The sequence below is a fragment of the Epinephelus moara genome, unplaced genomic scaffold (genome assembly GCF_006386435.1).
Source record: "Epinephelus moara isolate mb unplaced genomic scaffold, YSFRI_EMoa_1.0 scaffold672, whole genome shotgun sequence".
Lineage (NCBI taxonomy): Eukaryota > Metazoa > Chordata > Actinopteri > Perciformes > Serranidae > Epinephelus > Epinephelus moara.
In genome coordinates this window covers 7,796-26,828 of record NW_026082622.1, presented here as the reverse complement: position 1 = coordinate 26,828, position 19,033 = coordinate 7,796, and the positions used below count along the sequence as shown (strand labels likewise).

The 19,033-nt window shown below is 41.2% G+C and overlaps 2 protein-coding genes across 3 annotated transcripts; both read left to right on the top strand.

Moving 5' to 3' along the window:
- Positions 1 to 4,796: 4,796 nt before the first annotated feature.
- On the top strand, positions 4,797 to 10,615 carry LOC126387528 (LITAF domain-containing protein-like). 2 transcript variants are annotated; one of them, XM_050040036.1, is made up of 5 exons: positions 4,797 to 4,852; positions 8,921 to 9,034; positions 9,193 to 9,237; positions 9,395 to 9,542; positions 10,399 to 10,615. In XM_050040036.1, exons 2-5 carry the CDS (start codon positions 8,929 to 8,931, stop codon positions 10,502 to 10,504), a joined length of 405 nt encoding a protein of 134 aa, XP_049895993.1. In that variant the 5' UTR covers positions 4,797 to 4,852; positions 8,921 to 8,928; the 3' UTR covers positions 10,505 to 10,615. The 2 variants fall into 2 exon arrangements, with proteins under 2 accessions (XP_049895993.1, XP_049895994.1); XM_050040037.1 differs by having other exon boundaries at positions 4,815 to 4,852; positions 8,924 to 9,034.
- Positions 10,616 to 15,734: 5,119 nt separating this feature from the next.
- Positions 15,735 to 18,025, top strand: LOC126387527 (G-protein coupled receptor family C group 5 member B-like; the record flags this gene model as incomplete). Its single annotated transcript, XM_050040035.1, has 2 exons — positions 15,735 to 16,224; positions 16,921 to 18,025. A coding segment is annotated over exon 2 (1,105 nt), but the record flags the coding sequence as incomplete, so codon positions are not given.
- Positions 18,026 to 19,033: the final 1,008 nt, after the last annotated feature.

The window sequence follows — 19,033 nt, the reverse complement described above, 5'->3', positions numbered from 1 at the left end:
ATTTGATTAGTATAACTCCTGAGTGCCTCCCGTAAGAGGTGTCTTTGGCATGTCCAAGTGGTAGGAGGCCCTGGGGCAGGCCCAGAACATGCTGGAGGGATTACATATCTCATCTGGCCTGGGAATGCCTCAGGATCCCCAAGGATGTCTGGGGTGCTTTGCTCAGCCTGCTGCCCCTGTGATCCAGGGGATGAAAATCGATATGATGAATGGATAGATGCTTCAAAGACAAACAGTTATTCCTTAAACAGCCCAAATGAAAATCATCATTTGCTTTAAGAGATGACAAAAATAACAGTTCATGTTTGTCATGTTTAATGGCAACAGTCATTGTATTGCCTTGTTATCAACATCTTTGTTGCCATTTCCTCTCCTTTCATCCTGTATGAATCCACATAATCCAGGCTTGGACCTTGGTAGGGGTCATAACCGTCTATATGGTGAGAAAAAAAAGCTTTTCTTCAGAGGAGTCCTATATGTAACAGAGGTTGACCTCAACACAACAGCAGCTTTGCCATTTGCAGTTCTTAGATAAAATATCTACAGTACATGAATATACACATTCAACATGAACTACCCATCCATCCATTTTATCAACAGGGCAACAGGTGGGATTCACCCTGGACAAGGTGTCAGTGTATCACCTGATCTGCGTGTCCTTGTGCAGTGGAAGGAAACCCACACAGTCCTTTATGACATGGCTGATTCCTATGCCACTGAGGAGCATCCTCTAGAGGAACCTTATCATCTTAAAGCAAAAGGAAATTATTGGCATGCTGGACAGAGTCAACTGTGGCTGCAGCAAAAAGCTCCTTAAGATGGATGAGGAAATTCAAGGAGGCAAGGCAGTTTATGTTTTGTCATGATGAGCAGAATAAGAGTACTTGTGCAAGAACAGCTGTGACCGTGTTAAAATCAGATTAAAGTCAGCCACGGTTCTGACTAGTGACTAGTTCGGTCCTGATGCCATGACAAGCTATTAAAGGATGAGGTAAATAAATCCTGACAGCACAACATGATGGGAGACAAAACGAAACTTGCCTGAAATAAAACAGATTAAAAGCAAAGTCAAGTGACAAATGTGATGACACAAACTATCACGATCAGGCCTCTAAAATAACAGCACTGCATAGATGGCTTTTCACATCAGGCAGTTTAACTCTGAGTTGTAGTTCTCTTCAGAAGAGCCTCATCAAGTCCTCTTCCTACAAAACTCTTCATTTTAATGACACTGTCTCACTGCACCCTCTGCTGGAGCGATTTCACTGTTACACTTTTCTGAATTCTGTGAATTACTGTTGGATATTGGATATTGATTTTCTGTATACAGACTTATTAAGAAAGGCCAAACTATTGCACTGGGCGGCACGGTGGTGTGGTGGTTAGCACTGTCGCCTCACAGCAAGAGGGTTGCATGTTCTCCCCGTATCAGCGTGGGTTCTCTCCGGGTACTCCAGCTTCCTCCCACAGTCCAAAGACATGCAGGTTAATTGGTGACTCTAAATTGTCCGTAGGTGTGAATGTGAGCGTGAATGGTTGTTTGTCTCTATGTGTCAGCCCTGTGATAGTCTGGCGACCTGTCCAGGGTGTACCCTGCCTCTCACCCAATGTCAGCTGGGATAGGCTCCAGCCCCCCCGCGACCCTCAAGAGGATGAAGCGGTTAGAAGATGAATGAATGAATGAAACTGTTGCACTGGGTGACATATCATTACAATAAACCTGAGCATTGTACTTTATTTTCAGTTGAACCCACTGACACTGTTCTGCTGCTGCAAATATATTCACAATGTGTGTTAAAACAAAACACACAAAATAGTTTCCATTTTTCACTCCTGTTAAATAACATTACCTAAAAACTACAGTGCCCCAGGCCCCAGCATTTGAGGACATCACTGTATGTAGCCTTTTTTTCCCAGACACATTCTCATCCCCAGTTTATCAAATACCGATGCCTCTTCAGTGGCCCTACATGTCAAAATATGATGCTCTGAGTACCCCACCAAGGTCAGTTTTGGAGGCTCAGGAATGGCATTTCAGTGTGCCTTTTCAAAATAAACTACTGTTTTCACTGAAAATTTACAGTTTTCGCTGCATACAGTCTTTTTTCAAAATAAACCTCAGATGTAGGTTTACTTCGTTTTTTTAGATTTACTTCCTTAGGTTTCCGCAAAAAAAGTACATGGTTAGGTTTAGAAAAAACATCATAGTTTGGCTTAAATTAAGTAGGCTATGTTGTACTGTAACATCACGACCTACATCATTCTCGTAGTGTGCTAGACATACTAGCATACTATGCCACCTTGTCAAGCCCTTTTCACACAGAGTGCGCAAAGATCAGACCTCCGCTGACGAACCCATTCATTGTGTATGTGCTACCGCGGCACAAGAGTGCACCGCTCTGCCGCCGAGCTGAGTAGCGCGCCGCCAGCCTGCGCTCGAATTGAAATCTTTTAAATTTCACCACACGACAGGATTCAGGACGACACCTTGGCGCGTCCAATTGCAGAGAAGAGCCTGAAGGAGACCAGGAAGTGGTCACCATGGAGCTGTAGCTCCTGAACGAGCCTCTACTCCCCCAAATCCTGTCTTGCGCGCCTTGCTCTCCACTTGCTCTGTGCCCTACCCCCCGGTGGGTGCCGCGAAAATCGCACTCTGTGTCAAAGAGGCTTTATTAGATAGCTCGATTGGCTTTTGGTTTCACACGGGACATAAACAGTGGTGTCCTGGGTTAAAGTATTTTTTGACCCATCCATCTGCCTTCCCACCAACCCTATGCAGACTTTCTCGCCAGTTACTACAGCAGTTGCTAAGAGCATCATAAAATTACACTGCCTGGTACGTCTCATCCTGACACTAAAGGGTGCCTCGATGCGCTGGTGTCTGACAGCAAGGGCCACTGCCCAAGCATAAATATTTGACCAGCTGGCAGTGAGAGTGTGTTTTGTTTTTTTGTTTTTTTTGCGACCCACTTTTAAAGACTTATATCTTAACCCTATGGGCCCAAACGACGCATAGTGCGTCCAAATTCACACCTGTTCTTCTCTATTGATTTTCTCCGCGACTGTGCGTCATAGCGAGAAGCCACGCATATCACGTGAAATTGTAGCTTTCCAACAAGATCAACTTGTTGGTAAATAAAAATAAAGTCATACTATAATTATGTATAACAGAGCTTTCATACAGCTCTGCACACACATTACTCTTTGATGGATTACTCGCGAATGCAGGGTCACAGAAATGCCACGCATATCACATGAAATCGCAGGACCAGAGCTTTCCAGTGATACCACACACATCATTGTGCTGTCATCCCATCATGCTATAAATCCAGATTAATTGTCTACAAAATAAAAACCTGACAAATTTCTTCTCAATCCATTATACAGATCTTATTATCAGTCACTTCATATAGTGAGGAATATCGTATCTTACCACGTCTTAGGTTTGCGTGTGTTTCTCCCTGTCTATCCACATTTGTAGTCCGGCTTTCAAGATGCAAATATCTCCATATTGTCCAGTTGACACTCCATCAAACTTTGTATGACAAGACCAGCCACTTCACCTTTGCGCACCCAGACAACNAAAAATTAATATAAAATACAGGCACATAGAAGGACATGAAATGATGGCAAATCTGGATAGCCCACATTGTCCTGAAAAAAAAAAACAAGATATAGCATGTGTATGTAGCCTTTATAATGACTGTGATATGAGCTTAAAAGTAAAGGCAGTAAAAATACCCCCAAAATGCCTAGGGCCCATAGGGTTAAGTAGGAACCATAATGCTCAAGGCTGAGTGCTGCAAACAAGATGGAGAATAGACGGACTAATGTGTTGGTTTTCTTCTTTTCACAGGATTTGTTCACAGTAAGAGAAACATAGAGCAATACCAGCCTTATCCTTCAAAGTTTGTTTTTTTTCACGTCAGCCTTCCAAAATGACTTTAATTCTAATCACCAAGTATATCTCCAAATATCAAAAGATGCTTTTCAGGCTCTGACAATCATCCAGAGTATCCTAACAAAAGATGTTTCTGTGACATTTACTGTATGCAAATTAACACATCTAAAATGTCTCCTGTTTGCATCTGAATGCACAACATATTCAAGATATCCCACACAGACACAGTGCAGTTTTCATATATAAATCCCCAGGATTTTGGTAAGAATGCTTTAGAGAAAACAGCTTTTATTTATTGTATGCTCTACAAACAGAATACCCTTCAGTATGGTCTCAGACATGACACACTAAAACGTTTCTTAATGTTTGCCTCAAACACTAAAACATTAATATGAAATAATATGAAACATTAAATATGAAATGTTTTGATAGATCCTTGATTGTACCTTTGCTTGTATTTTATTTTCTTGTCTTATAGCCGTTTTTGTTTTATTTTTACCTCTTGGTAAATGTTTTATTTTTATGTGTATCGACATGTAACTCCTATTTATATGTCCCTGTAGAGCTCTCCTGCCCTAGGTGAGTTATTACTTTGTAAATAAAGGTTTCAGTCAATCAATACATAGCATTTTCAAGACTCTGCCAATCTAATACAATAACACAAACACTGTAAATAAATAAAACAATATAACACTGTCTATTACTATAGAAACACGTAATGTTGATTTCTTTTGATAGTGTTGCAAATATATTATGTAATAGAAGAGAATAACAATTCAAAATTGTACAAATACAGTATGATCCACACCTATGACGACTGCACCTTTTCACATGATGCCCCACCTTCCTTCTGGCACATTGCAGTTTCATTTGTCTTGCTGTTTTTCTCAGTTGCCCTCAAACATCTGAGGAATAAGCAGCACCAGGCTCTCACATATCCTTCTGACCAAGGTAAGCAGCATTACAGCTGTCCTCAAAACACACATACATACATAGGCTCAGAGGAAAAGGAAATACAAGCTAGCAGAGCCTGAAAGTTTCTCGTTTGTGTAATATTGATTTGTACTTTTAATCAGGAAACAGCAACTCGACAGCATTTTTTTTAAAGAAACATGCAGAGTGCTGCTGAGGTTTTGAGCAGCTCTATTCCAAGTTAGTCTGTTTCTTTAGATTGTGAAAAGCGTCATCTATCTCAGTACTCACTCTGAAAATCCCTGTAATGTAATGTCTTGTACTTGGTGTTGAGGTGAACTAACAACAGTTAACCTCACTTAATCTTAGGATTCACGTATTTGTTACTTGGTTTTCATCTGTGTGCCAGTTAAAATTTAGGCTTTTCAGATATGAAACAAATGTTGGGGTCAAATCTTACCAACAGGTAATTTTATCTCTTTTTTTTTGGACTCTTTTAACATGATTATAAGTTGAATCATGATTATGGGTTTTGTCAGGACAAGCACTGCCTGAAACTCTAAATGCTTATGGTTTTGAGTCATTGAACAGGTGGACAGGTTGAACGAGATCTGCCAACTCACTCACCAGCACACTTTATTCATGTCACTTCCCTTTTAGCGTCCCCACCTGTGCCAGCCTGCAGTGGCCAAGACAGTTCAATACATGCAGCCTAAAAAACACATGCAAATGAAGACGATATCAGCTTTATTTAGCAAAATGATGCAAAGAAATAAAATGCAAAGTAGAAAGAAGAACATTAACCAGTTTAACAACACATACAGAAACCACAATCAAACAGAAATGTCACCAGCCTAATACAACAGAAATCCACCAGGAAACTAAAAAAAGAATGGCTAAGAATTTTTTTTGTCAAACATTCTTATTGTGTGATATTGTTGATCAGAGTCCCACAAACATTCACAAACACAAACACAAACACAAACATACCGACTATTACTGTAGATATTTACTATAATACAGTATTAGCCTATTATTATTTAACAACATGTTACTGTAATCAGGTTCTAGTGTCCCATGAGAACTTTTGAAGGATGAGGTAAATAAATCAGGCCTTTTACATCCAGGCATCTGGATTTGTTGCAGTAGGAAAAGCACAAGTGTTACCTAGACTCACAAGTCAGTCTTTAGATGCTTTGCTTAACTAAAGATAGATGTCTTTCTCCCTGATTTTGTGTTTAGATGGGCGGATACAATTTCAGAGTTTAAAAAAAACTCCCTACGTTGCAGAACCAATAGTTAATATGCAGGGCGGTCCTTCAGTGGCTCGCTGATCTCTTGTGCTTGTAAACATAGTCCAACTGTGTTAAAAGTTTTAAACAAAGTCGCTGTAAGTCCTTCATTTCCACAATCTTGTGGACTGAGCACACGTTTGATAAAACGGAGTTAAATCTCTCAGCATCCATCTTCAAGCTCTCTGTGTGTTTGTTTCCTTGCGGACGAGAGGGCGTGTCCTTTTAAAAAATGCAAGAGGCGTTGCTTTGTTGCTGGCCGTTTTCTCCAGTGTGTTAAACACACTTTAGAAAGGAGTGTCCCCAGACTATCAGAAGGCAGAGATCTCTGATTGTCTGGTGGCAAGACTAGGTGTTACCAATAACATTAATGGTGGCTCTGTTCCATCCCCTGTCATTGCTTATTGGAGCACTCACAAACAAAATTAGTTTAACCTGTGTTTTTCCTACTATAACGCCTCATCACCATGCTGGCGATAGCCGTGGCCAGAGGCATTATGTTTTTGGGCTGTCTGTCCGTCCATCCCATCCTTGTGAACACAATATCTCAAGAACACCCCAAAAGAATTTCTTCAAGTTTGGCACAAACATTCACTTGGACTCAGTGATGAACTGCTTAGATTTTGGTGGTCAAAGGTCAAGGTGACTTTGACCTCATCTGTCTCATTCTTGTTAACATGATATCTAAAGAATACCTTGAGGGAATTTCTTCAAATTTGGCACAATGTTCACTTGGACTCAACAATGAACTGATTGGATTTTGGTGGTCGAAGTTCAGTGTGACCTTGCATCATAGCTCAAGAAAAACTTTATGGAATTCCATTAAATTTGACACAAATGTCAACTTGGACTGAAGGATAAACTGATTAGAGTTTTTGTAGTCAGAAGGGCAAAGGTCAATCTTACTGTGACATCATAATGTTCTGCATAAAACACTTCTCTGGCCATTGTTTGGTGTCACATCTCAAAAACAGAGGGGGAGACATTTGTTCAGATATTTAAATGGTGACACTAATCCTGGGTGTCCACTTTGAAATTGTATTCACTGTATAGATCTTCTGTGCTGTCGGGGGGAAAGACATGTCTGAAGCATTCATGTTTTCACTGACATGGATGTAAACCGTAAGAGAAACAATACAACTGGAAAATTCCTGTTGCTTTGCTTTTCCTCCTACTTGTGTTTTATTTGTGCATTGGTCTCTCTCAGCTTCCATAGATTTGGGTGTTACTTTGCTTGCACCTGATACGACACACACACACACACACACACACACACACACACAAACTGAGGCATTAACTGACACAATTTCCCAACACAGCCATTAGTTGGGACTCCCTGAATTTAATCAGCCAGCACTCCTCTGCAGTATGATAACGCCTACTCCCAGTGTTAAGGCAGCTTCAGTACAAACTCATAGCAACTCAAGTCCTTTACATGCAAATACATTGCTGATAAAGGATACCATTGTGCACTGGACACCTACTTTTTGTGTGTTTGATAAAACAGTGACACGAAAGTATAATTAACATAAAGCTGACCAACAGAAGAGTGGGACTTTTGGTCATATGAGAGCAGGGATCCAATGACTGGTCTGACAATCGGTTCCATTATAATGTAAAAATGCAATGCCACCAAACCAGCTTGTTTACATACAAACACATCATGGAGAAAGTGTTGTCACAACTTCATGGCTTTAAAATGCTTTATAACTTGATAAGCAAGTTTTCATACTTCAGAGAGAAGAGATGGAGATACCAGGTTTCAGTCTGGACCAAGGGTGTGCGTAAAGGGATAGCATGGGCAGCACTGCCCTAAATGTGATTTCTTTCAGCGGAGAGCAGTGCCCTACCCCTAACCTAAACCGAATTCTAGGCTGAACCTTAAAAATCAAGTCTTAACCCTAAAACAGGCCTTTGAAGAAGTGACGACTGGGCAGAATGTCTTCTATTTCCAAAAATGTCCTCCCTCTGTTGGTGAAGTCTGTCGGTCCTCACTATGTAGTACAAGAAAACACACACAAGTTAAATAAAGAAAAAAAAAAATAAATGAAAAAGAAAAACGAAACTAAAATGCAAAACAATGATTTTCAGGCTCTTGAGCGTTGCCATGTTTTATGTAGCACCATCTGTATTAGGGCACAGGGCATTGAACAGGAGCCTGAAAATCAGTGTTTTGTAAGTCAATTTTACATTGGGGTTGGGGTGGTGGGGTGCGTGGAGAGTGGGGTGATAGTACAATATCTGATGTCGGGCATCTATTAGGGTTGAGTATCTGTACTCAGACAGTGTGGAATTAAAACAGGAAGTAGGTGGGACTTCAACCTGAAATAGATGTGGCCTAACCAGAAGCTGTTTTTTTAAAGACTGAAATTAATATGTTTTGATAAAAAAAATTCTATATTTAATATCTATTAGAACAGGATTTACAGAAAAATCTCTGGATTGATCACGAGTGAATACGGCAACCCAAATCAGAATTTACCGTCATCATGAGGCACATTTTTTATTTGGATAATACCTGTACTTGTAAAAAGTAAAATCTCCATACCAGATATTAATTTCATTTGAGTATTCGGCTCAACCCCAACATCAGTGCAGTATTCATGGTGTGTATGTTCTGGTGTGTACCTGGGTGTTAGTAAGCGTTAACTGTAGTTTGTTGTACATGGATATATTGTGTGTCTATGGACAGGCTGTCTTATCTTATCTTTCTTTTACTTCACTCTGAGAGATCAGAACTGCTTTTTGGATTACAAGGCTTTACTCTAGTTTATTTTTGCTTACAAGCTTTTTTCCTGCTTTTCTCCTTCTTCAGCAGATATCATGGAAAAGGGCCAGGGACCTCCTCCAGAACCGGTACCGCCGTATCCTGGTCCCCCTGTGGACTACAATGTGGGAGTCTACCAAGCTCAGCCTGGCATCCAGCCCAGTAAGAGATCAGGACCTTCATCTGTATCATTTTATCTGCATGTTTTAGCCTAATATAGCTCTCATATTCTGGAGGTATTCCTGGTAGGATCCTTTTGGCGATTTGTTTGTCATTCTGTTCTTTGAACCATACTCAAGTTGTCTTCTTCTAACATCCAGTTAATCAACCCGCCTACCTGTACAGCCCACAACAACCTCAACCTGGTGAGTATCTCTCTCCAGCTATTTCTCACAAGTTAAAATAACTTTGAATATGAAGAATATGATAAAAAGTCAGAGAGCTTTGAGTCCAGTGACTGGTTGGTGTGGATTGTTAATGTCAAGTGTAGGTGTTACAGAGTGTTGGGTGTCTCCCTCACAGTGACCCAGGTGGTGGTGGTGCAACACCTGCCAACTGATGCTCCTGGACAGATGATGTGTCCTCACTGCCAAAGCACAGTAGTCACTAAAACTGAGCACAAAAATGGTTTGCTCACCTGGCTGATTTGTGGCGGACTGGGAATCATCGGGTGAGTAGCGAACCCAACACACACACTCATATAAACATCATACAGAAGTGTCATGGAATCAACTAATCTTTTCTCTCACCGTAACATAGTTTTAATTCAACTTCAAATGTCTTGTATTTTTTTTTCATTCCACTTCAAATATTATAAACATCAGTTCACCTGATCTGAGTTTGTTTTTAATTGAAATGATGAGCTGAATGAATGCATGCATTGTTTGAGGGTTAAAACTCTCCACAGACCCTTCTTTTTCGTAGTTTGAAGAAAACATACGTATTGGAAACTTGCTGCATGTCTTCAATACATGTTAAGATGAGTCTCAACTGTTTTTTGTTTCTTTAAATACTACTACTAGTACCACTTCTACTAGTACTACTACTGCTAATAATAATAATTATAATAATTAACAATGCAAACCATGATGTTTAATATGGAGTTCAGTCCTCCTCCACTTCACTTATGATCAAAGAGGGTCACTGTGAGCAGTCTTGCATGTTGTCTTTGACTTAACTCTGGTATAAATTGACCTGAGTAGAAAACCCAGATGTAAATTCTATATGCCTAATGAAATATTGACTTTTCAAACTGAGCACAAAAAATGAATTGAGAATAAATCTGTCTGCAGCAATGTCAATGTGACTGAACAGTCATTAATTTAACTTAATGTCTGAGGTATGTTGAGCTTATTTTCTCATGTAACTCAGTAGGTTTTATATGTTCAAAACTCATCGAATGATTTTGAGCCAGTCATTCCTTAATTTAGTTAACTCACATTTTTAAGGCAGCAGGGGAGTTTCTTAACCAGCTTAAAATGAATGATGAAGTATTATTCTTACTTCATTCTGATACTCCACACCAGCTGCTGGCCTTGCTGTCTCATACCATTCTGTGTGGATGACTGCAAAGATGTGGAGCATGCCTGCCCCACCTGTAACAACGTCCTGCACATTCATAAACGCATGTGAAACAGCACTGCAGTGTCAACACAGCTGAAGTGGCAACAAAAGGTGCAGGAGTCAACCGTGACTAAATAAACATCTGGACAGGAGCCAAACCCTGTTATACAAACACAACGGACATCAAGATTGAGAAAAGCTGTCATTTAATCTTTTCTCTTATCTTTTGAATTAAAATGTGCAACTGTGTTGTAAATAATGTAAAAATGTAATATAATCTACCTCTGTGTTAAATATAGGCAAGAATTTAGGAGGGTAAATAATAAAACTCTGGCCTTACTGGTGTAAAATGCAGGTTGTAGGTGCGTTACTCTGTAGTGTACATATGTGTAGAAGATCACATAAGAGCTATGATTTCTTCTTTTCTCCTATCGATTTATTTAAAATATGTAATAGGTGAAAAATTGATCACAATCTTATACTTTCTTGACCTGAGTGATGCTGTCTTACAATAAACCTGAGTATTAAATTCAAGCAACAATGTAGGATGGTAAATATGCCATGAGTCTTATTGCACTTACATAAAATTCAAGTTGAGTTCAATTTTTTTTTAAAAGACTCTGAATAAAGTCAAATTAAGTAAGTTTTTATATGAAGGTATTATATTGATCTATGTTGAATGTTTTTATTGAAATTTCAGCTCTTTGATATGTTGAGGTAAAATTATGTTTTTACTGGAGACTAAATGTTAAAACTTGAACAAAATTACTTAATTTGTGGACCATGAGCTAACATTAATTGGTTGTTTATTAACATTATCACAATGGTTTATTAATGACACTCATTCTATTAACAACTGAAACCCTTTTATTGCAATAACAACCAACTTGCTGCTTATACCATGAAATAATTGATTCCTTTTTTTTATTGATTTTACAACTTCAAGTTGTTATATACTCGTAAGCAATACATTTTAAAAAAGTGCTACTTTTAAAGTTATACATATTTTTCTTGAAATAATAAAGCCTAAATATACCTGTCTGCATATGTGAGCTTTGATAACAAAAAGATGTGTCAGCAAAAAAAAAGACTTTAAAGTTGAATGATGATGAAATAATAACGTCAGCATGTGACGAAGAGGCCAAATCGTTAGTTAAAATAATACTTCCGATAAAAGATGTGATCATTATCACAGAGAAAACTTTTTTCACATCAGATGTTTTGACATGGAATACTCCAGGAAGAAGGATGTACTTTTTAAATTTGCCGCAGGATCAGAATGTCTTTGAGTCATCGGGGTGGTGGCAGTTCATAGACTGTATACAATAATGAACAAAGCTACCATGACGGCACCCTTTTGTTTGTGGACTCCTGTTTTGAAGCTTCAAATTCGGCATTTCGGACGACTTTTGGAGCCAGAAGTGACCATATTTGGATGAGAGGGTGGAGCTGTGAAAGATTGAGGGACAGATGTGACTCATAGACTGTGGTGGCACCTTGCAGCCAGCTTGTCACTCAAAACGACCCTGCCCTTAAATATGTGTAACTTTAAACCTTAATAAAATGTAAACGGGTGAGTATATTAAAATTCATCCCCGTACAGTTGTAATGAATGGGAACATGTGATGACCAAAACCGTAACCGTAAAGTTGGGCATTTTAACATGGGTGTCTATGGGGATTGACTCTCTTTTGGAGCCAGCCTCAAGTGGCCATTAGAAGAACTGCACATTTTGGCACTTCTCTGGCTTCATTCCAGCCCGCTGCCGCTTGGGTCACTCCCCATTAAACAGACTTTTATTCTGAAAAAAATAGAACAGGAAGTTGGGGGAAAAAAGTTGCAACCCAAGTGTTAGACTATTTATCTATTTGAACATGCCGAAGTAAAATGGTGATTCTGTCTGTGCTGTTTGTTTCATCGGTGTCTACATGACTGAAGACAAAACTGATAGATGCCGCGTAAATGAGACCTCAGACTGGAGCTTGCTGCAGTTCTCCATGCAGACAGCAGATAGAGCCAACAGACTGAGCTGCAGTCTCTAGTCTCACACATTACCACTTTCACTCGGCACCTCCTGTTCAATATGAAGTGCAGTGTTTTATACTTGGTCTCCACTGGCGGTGAAAAGACCACTGCACCATGCCAAAAGGACATGAACCGACTGGACAAGCACGTGTCTTTAATGACAATTGATAGGAGAGACCTGAGGTGGGATAAGGATGGGATTATGGGATGGGCCATACTTAACAAGGTCCTATTAGACTGTGACCATAGTAACCACTGGATTACACAGATTAGGGCTGATGTCCTGAGTTAGTCAACACTGCTCGTCCCTGTTGTCTCCAACCTCTACCTTCTTTTGTCTCCGTTAGAGGACGCAATGACAAAACACACATCAAACTCCAGCTGAGTCGAGAGGTCTCCCAAACTTTCTGAAGACAGTGACTCTTATATAAGGTCACAAACTTAAAGGTTTCTGTTTCTTTCTCTTTGGCGGCACCTGTGGCAATAAGCAGTAATTGCAGTTAGTTTGTTGGCAGTCTGAGACTTAAAGGCTTAAAACCAGGCTGGTGAATTTATCTATATCAGCTCGATTATGAGCCCTGCAGCTGGTGAGATGAAAGTGTTACCACAGCATTAGTTTCACATAGCCAGACCTATCTCACACTGTGCCAGTGTTGGAGAAAGCACTGGCTGAACCCACCATAATTCCACACTAAGGGAAAAAACACTCCGAGTTGTCTGTATTTCTTTTTACCAATCAAAATTGTGATGGGTGGCCCTAAGCCCAGATGCTGCAACAGTACCTTAGCAAAATAGTATCAAGGGGGACTTGTTTTGGTGGAACATTTGCATGTGGGTGGCGAGCCCTGGCATTAAAGTGACTAATACCCTGCAGTGTAAACACTCCATAAAACATTAAAAGATCTTTTAGTGTGTAGGTTGTTAGCTTGGAGGTTGTTGTTGCCTCTCGAAAAGCGCTAAAATAAAGTGTGAAGATAGATTTGGCTATTCGAGACTAGTTTCACGTAGTGACAGGGATTTTGAAAACAGTAACAGGCAGATCGTGGAGGGGAAGGAGAATTCCATACCATGCCAATGGCATGCATCCTGTGGGTCAGACTACCACAGACACTGTGTGTGTGTGTGTGTATGTTTCTGTGTGCATGAGAGTGAATTATTAATGACTACGCACTGCCTGTGAGTTTCCCTGGGAATGTTGCCCTCAACAACCCTTTTATCAGTGGGCCACAGGTTTAATCACCATCATGTTAACTCATTCAGCGATAAATAGTGACTTCACCTGTACTTAAATGAAAATCTTTGAGATTCTAACTTTAATGTTCTTCTTTATTAATACCAGAGGGCGACAGGAATATCAGAGTAATGTCTGTGAGAAGCTAGCAGACATTCAGTTATCTCTTAAGGCAACTCGAAAGGTGTGCTCAGACCCAGAGCGAATAAAAAACCTTGGATCTTTTGACCTCCATCTGATATTGGGTTGTCTGATAGAAAATGGTGAAAATGGTGACTTGGGCTTTAACTCATGATGGTTTTCATTTTCATTTCATCTGCCCTTGGTTTCTCGACTTAAGATTCGCTAGGCATAAATCTGGAAAAGGCAAACAATAGATTTAAAAAAATGGAAGTATCTGGAAATACACCCTCCTCCCGCAGCTCTTCCCTCTCTGGCTTAAGCCCCTCCCACCAGACGACCACAGGCATGTGCATGCACTATATACAAACAGTGTTTCCTATACATCTATTTATTTAATCTTGTTTCACTTCATCCTTGCTCATCTCTCTCTCTCTCTGTTTAACACACTATAAATGAGACAAGATTTAGCCTGTGAGCTACCCCATGGTCCCTCCGCCTCACTCCCCGCTGCTGTGGATTGCTTCACTGGGATGAGTGCAGGCAGCAACGTGGAAGATGAACCTTTTGTCAGCAGCTAGCAGATTAAATTTGGCCAGTGCGAACCTCCCTGCACTGGGTGTTGCAGCAGACTGGTGGTCAGCAATAGCACTGGGTCTTGGCGGGGAGTGAGGCGTAGGACACACTAGAATTTGAGGCTCTGGTTAATGTTAGTTACATAAATGTGAACTTGAAGCCACAGCTGTGAGTTTTTGACTCCAAGTAGGAGTAGACTAAACTATCAGCAACATTTTCTTTACGTCTCTGAAACTTTGTTGATCTTGACGTGTTTTGTTTTATTGTCAGACTCTTTGAGACTCTCCTTTTGATATGTCTGTCTCCTGTTTTTTTTGGTTGCTTTGCAGTGTGGACAGATTTGTTACCGCTGCTGAAACAGCACCTTGCTCTGCAGGGTTCTCCACCATTGAATCAGGCTTTTACCGAAGGGATGTGCATCTGTATTTTCAGTAGGAACGCCCTCTCTCTAAACTGACTTGTGATTGGCCAAAGTCTCCCATCACAGGCTACAATTTCTAAAGCCTGAAAACAGAGCCAAGAGTTTGTACGCTAAATACCTACTGCCAACTGTTAGCTTAGCTTAGCACAAAGACTGTAAATAGAAAGAGACAACTAGCCTGGCGAATGGAGGGTAATGGACTGTTTTGTAAATCCCATTCATCACTCTTTTCGTCTGCTGTCACCAACCAAAACCCTATCACTATCTGGATTAGACTGTCTTTCCTTTCACAGCAGGATGTAGGTGTGCACTCTTCTCCTTACATCTGTCAGTCTGAGAGTTTATTTGTGTACCACAGACCAGCTTTGGCTTCTCCTGTGGTTGGCCTCTATATGTCACTGAGCTCACTCGTGGCTGTCAACATCAATCTCCATCACACTGATCCAAACTGACTTAATTAGCTAGTACAATGGTTGCTATCATGGTTTCCCATCTCCACGGGAGGAGATTACTCCTCTCTAAAGGAAGACTTGGCTGAGTCATGTCTTCAAGGCTATTATGTAACACTCTCTACTAGGACGGCCACGTGGCCACAGGGCTCACCTGTGTTTAGATTGACCATCTGCCCCTCTGCCTCTGTCTTCACACTGCAACACACACCGCCAATGGACATCTTACTGCTGAAGAGACCTCCATTTGTTTTGGTCCAATCTGGTGATCCAAGAAGATGAATCTCCAGCTCTGGGTGTGAGGAAGAATTGTATAAGTGGTATAAGGAAGACGTGGGTGCCTGTAGGCAGGAAATAACACCGAGATGTGCAAACGGGTGACTAATACTGGCTTGGCTGTGAATTACCGTGCTTATGTACTGTACTTATTTCCTATCTTCTTCCTGTTTAGACAGGTGCATCAGCAAATCATACTCCCCATGTGTGGGTGAGCAGAAGTAAGGCTGGGATTGCGTCTCTGTTGACACCTCCGCAGATTCAGCGTGAAGCAGGGAGAGAGAAAAACAGACATGCAGACAGAATGAATTGAGAGAGGAGGACAGAGGGAGCGCGAGAGAAGAGTGAAAGAGAGACAGAAGATATATTTGACTATGTGGGTGTGTGAAGTATCAAGGCATGCATCATAATTGTGGATTCTTCTCGGAGCAGCTGGACGTGTCACTGCAGCAGCAGGACATTATTGGTCTCACAAAGTGTGTTATTTTGTACTTTAAAACAGTGGGAGCTGTCAGCGCAGAGAGCAACATAGGAGACAAAATGGAAACCTTTTTGTTTCTGCTGCCTCAAGGATTTCATTAACTGGGATTATAAAAGAATACTTGAACTAGTTGAAGGGATGCAGACTGGAAAAATAATGAGGTCCCTTCACTGTCAATAATCAAGATTTCAAGTCAAGAATTTATCTGAGGTGAGTGCGTAATTATTACAATTTAGGTTTGAGACCAGTTTAATGCTGTGGTATTTCGTACATGTATTTGTGTGCGCTGTGATACGTCTATCCTTGTTAGGATCAAGTTGAGTTTCAGCCCTTGACAGTGAGGACATTTTTTATATATTGATTAAAGTCAGTATTAGAGTAAAGGTTTAAATAAAGCTCAAGTTAAAGCTTGGGAAATGCATTATGTCAATGAGGGTCCTCACAAGTAAGTACAAACATTGTGCGTATGTGTATGTGTGTGTGTATGTGTGTGTGTGTCTGTGCGCGTGCACATACTCGTGCATTTCTCTGTGCTTTTGGGTACAGAAACTCGACTTCTCAAAAGCCCAGTGTGCAATGTAGTCAGCCCACGCTGTTTCCCGTTCCCATGGAAACCATTGCCCAGTGCTAAAAGCAGTTCTATTCTGTGCTGTGAGTGTATGAGTGCGTGTTTGTGTGTGAGGGAGAAAAACATTAATCTCTGATATATAACAGTCTTATTGGATCTTAATATATATTGACTGCTGTTTTTTTTTACTGTATATTGTGACTCATGGAGATGCAGTATGAGCATGTACAGTACATTCACCTTCCTGCCTCCCTCCTCTCTGGATCTTTCTCCCTCTTGTTTATCTCTCTGTACCTTTCTCTCCATCACTACATGTTTTCTGTCTGTGTGTCTCTAAGATGGCCGTCAGCCCTATCATCATCTGCCTCCTGTCACTGATTGGCTATGGCTCATCCCACCCCTCTCCTCCTCCTCGGGGATGCAGTGTGGATGTGGACCCTCCGTACAGAGTGCTGTGTGACCTGGAGTCAGTTTGGGGTGTGGTCCTGGAGGCCGTGGCCTGCAGCGGCGGCCTCGCTTCTCTGGTCCTCGCTGTGCTCCTGCTAGTCAAGCTGCGCTCCATTGGTGACCCCGCCAGGCGCTCCGGCATGGGGCCTCTTCTCCTGCTCCTGGGCACGCTCCTGGGGCTCTTCTCTATTTCTCTGGCTTTCCTGGTGGGGAAGAACCAGGCGCTGTGTGTGGTCCGCAGGGCGTTCTGGGGGCCCCTTTTCGCCCTCTGCTTCTCCAGCTTGCTAGTGCAGGGTGTGAGGCTCAGGAGGCTGGTGGCTGGCAAGACGAGCCCATCGGGCAGCTCCCTGGCAGCGCTGGGTCTGGCCTTGGCCTTGGTTCAGGGGATCATCTCTGCCGAATGGGTCTTGCTGACTGTAGTTAGGGAGGGTCACCCGGCCTGCGAATATCCACCTTTAGACTTTGCTCTGACATGCAGCTACACCCTGGGGCTGCTCCTCATAGCCATGGGGCTCTCTCTGGGGGTGGTGCTGTGTGGAGGAGAGCTGGGGGTAGAGGGAACAGGTGGTAATGACGAAGATAGGGAAGGAGAGAGTGAAAAACGGAGATGGAAGTGTAACGCCATCTGGGTCTTCCTTTCCAGTTTGGCATCAGCATTGCTATGGGTGGCCTGGCTAGGGTTTTATCTTTATGGCAGCCAGGCACTGAGGGGAAAGGGGAAAGGCGACAGGTCAGGAGGAGGAAAGAAGGATGTAAAGGTGTTGGATGAGCCTGCACTGGCGGTGGCCCTGGTCATTCAGGGCTGGATCCTGCTGCTATTCCACGCCATTCCAGAGGCGCACCTGATTCTCCGCAACCCTCCGCAAACAAACACGCAAGACTTCTTCGACACCAGTCACACGTCCCCTCCTCCACATTTTGGAGATGACCTTCCAGCACACTCTCACCGACCCTTCCCTGAGAACCAGTCCTTTTCTATGGAGGAGCACGGCTCAAGTAGGCTTATGTAAAGTGTCTCTATGTGTCTCTGTGTGTCTCTGTGCATGTTGGTGTAACAAAGCTTAATAATCTGTTTCAAAGGAAAAACATTTTTTTCAGTCTGGGTCAAATCGCTCTCATGAGGTTGTACTTTCAACATTTTAGGTTGAGTATAAAATGTTTGGCATGTTTTAATGGTAAGTCATGAGGTCAGGAGAACACTGTTGCCTGGCAACTTGCAACAGAAATGGATGTTGCCTTGATTTCTCTCCAAAAACCGACAATGACTTAATGTTTTCTGCATTCAGTGTCATGCCGTGGAATGAAAAAGGAGTATACAACAAAAGTAAAAAACTTTCATGGAGCATGACATTCTTAAATAATACAATATTATAATCACAGCTATCTTCTGAGACTGAAAGGAGATAGATTTGGCTCTGGTCAGCTGAATTTATGTCAATTACAATGGATTTCAATACTGACCAAGAGCTGAATTCACAAAGTGTCTTATCTTATTGTTACCTCTTAAGAGCTTTTCTTGAGCAACTTCAGACTGAGCTTTTAGCTCCTAGGCTAAAAGTGATAATGACATCATGTCTCATGGATTCATACTCAGTCTGTCTATAGTGATTGAGAGGTGAACAGCCTGTATCAGTGAATTAGATATTCATCAGTTCATAGGAGCATGAAAATGAACTAGAATGGATTAGAACATTGAAATTAGATGAAAGTAACTTGGTAAATTAATTAATTTAATGGTTCAGTATGCAGTTCTGGAGAAAGATAGTTTACTGTTGAGTCTAATTCCCAGGTCATCGAATAGAACAGAATAGAATAGAATAGAATAGAATAGAATAGAATAGAATAGAATAGAACAGAACAGAANAAATTAATTAATTTAATGGTTCAGTATGCAGTTCTGGAGAAAGATAGTTTACTGTTGAGTCTAATTCCCAGGTCATCGAATAGAACAGAATAGAATAGAATAGAATAGAATAGAATAGAATAGAATAGAATAGAACAGAA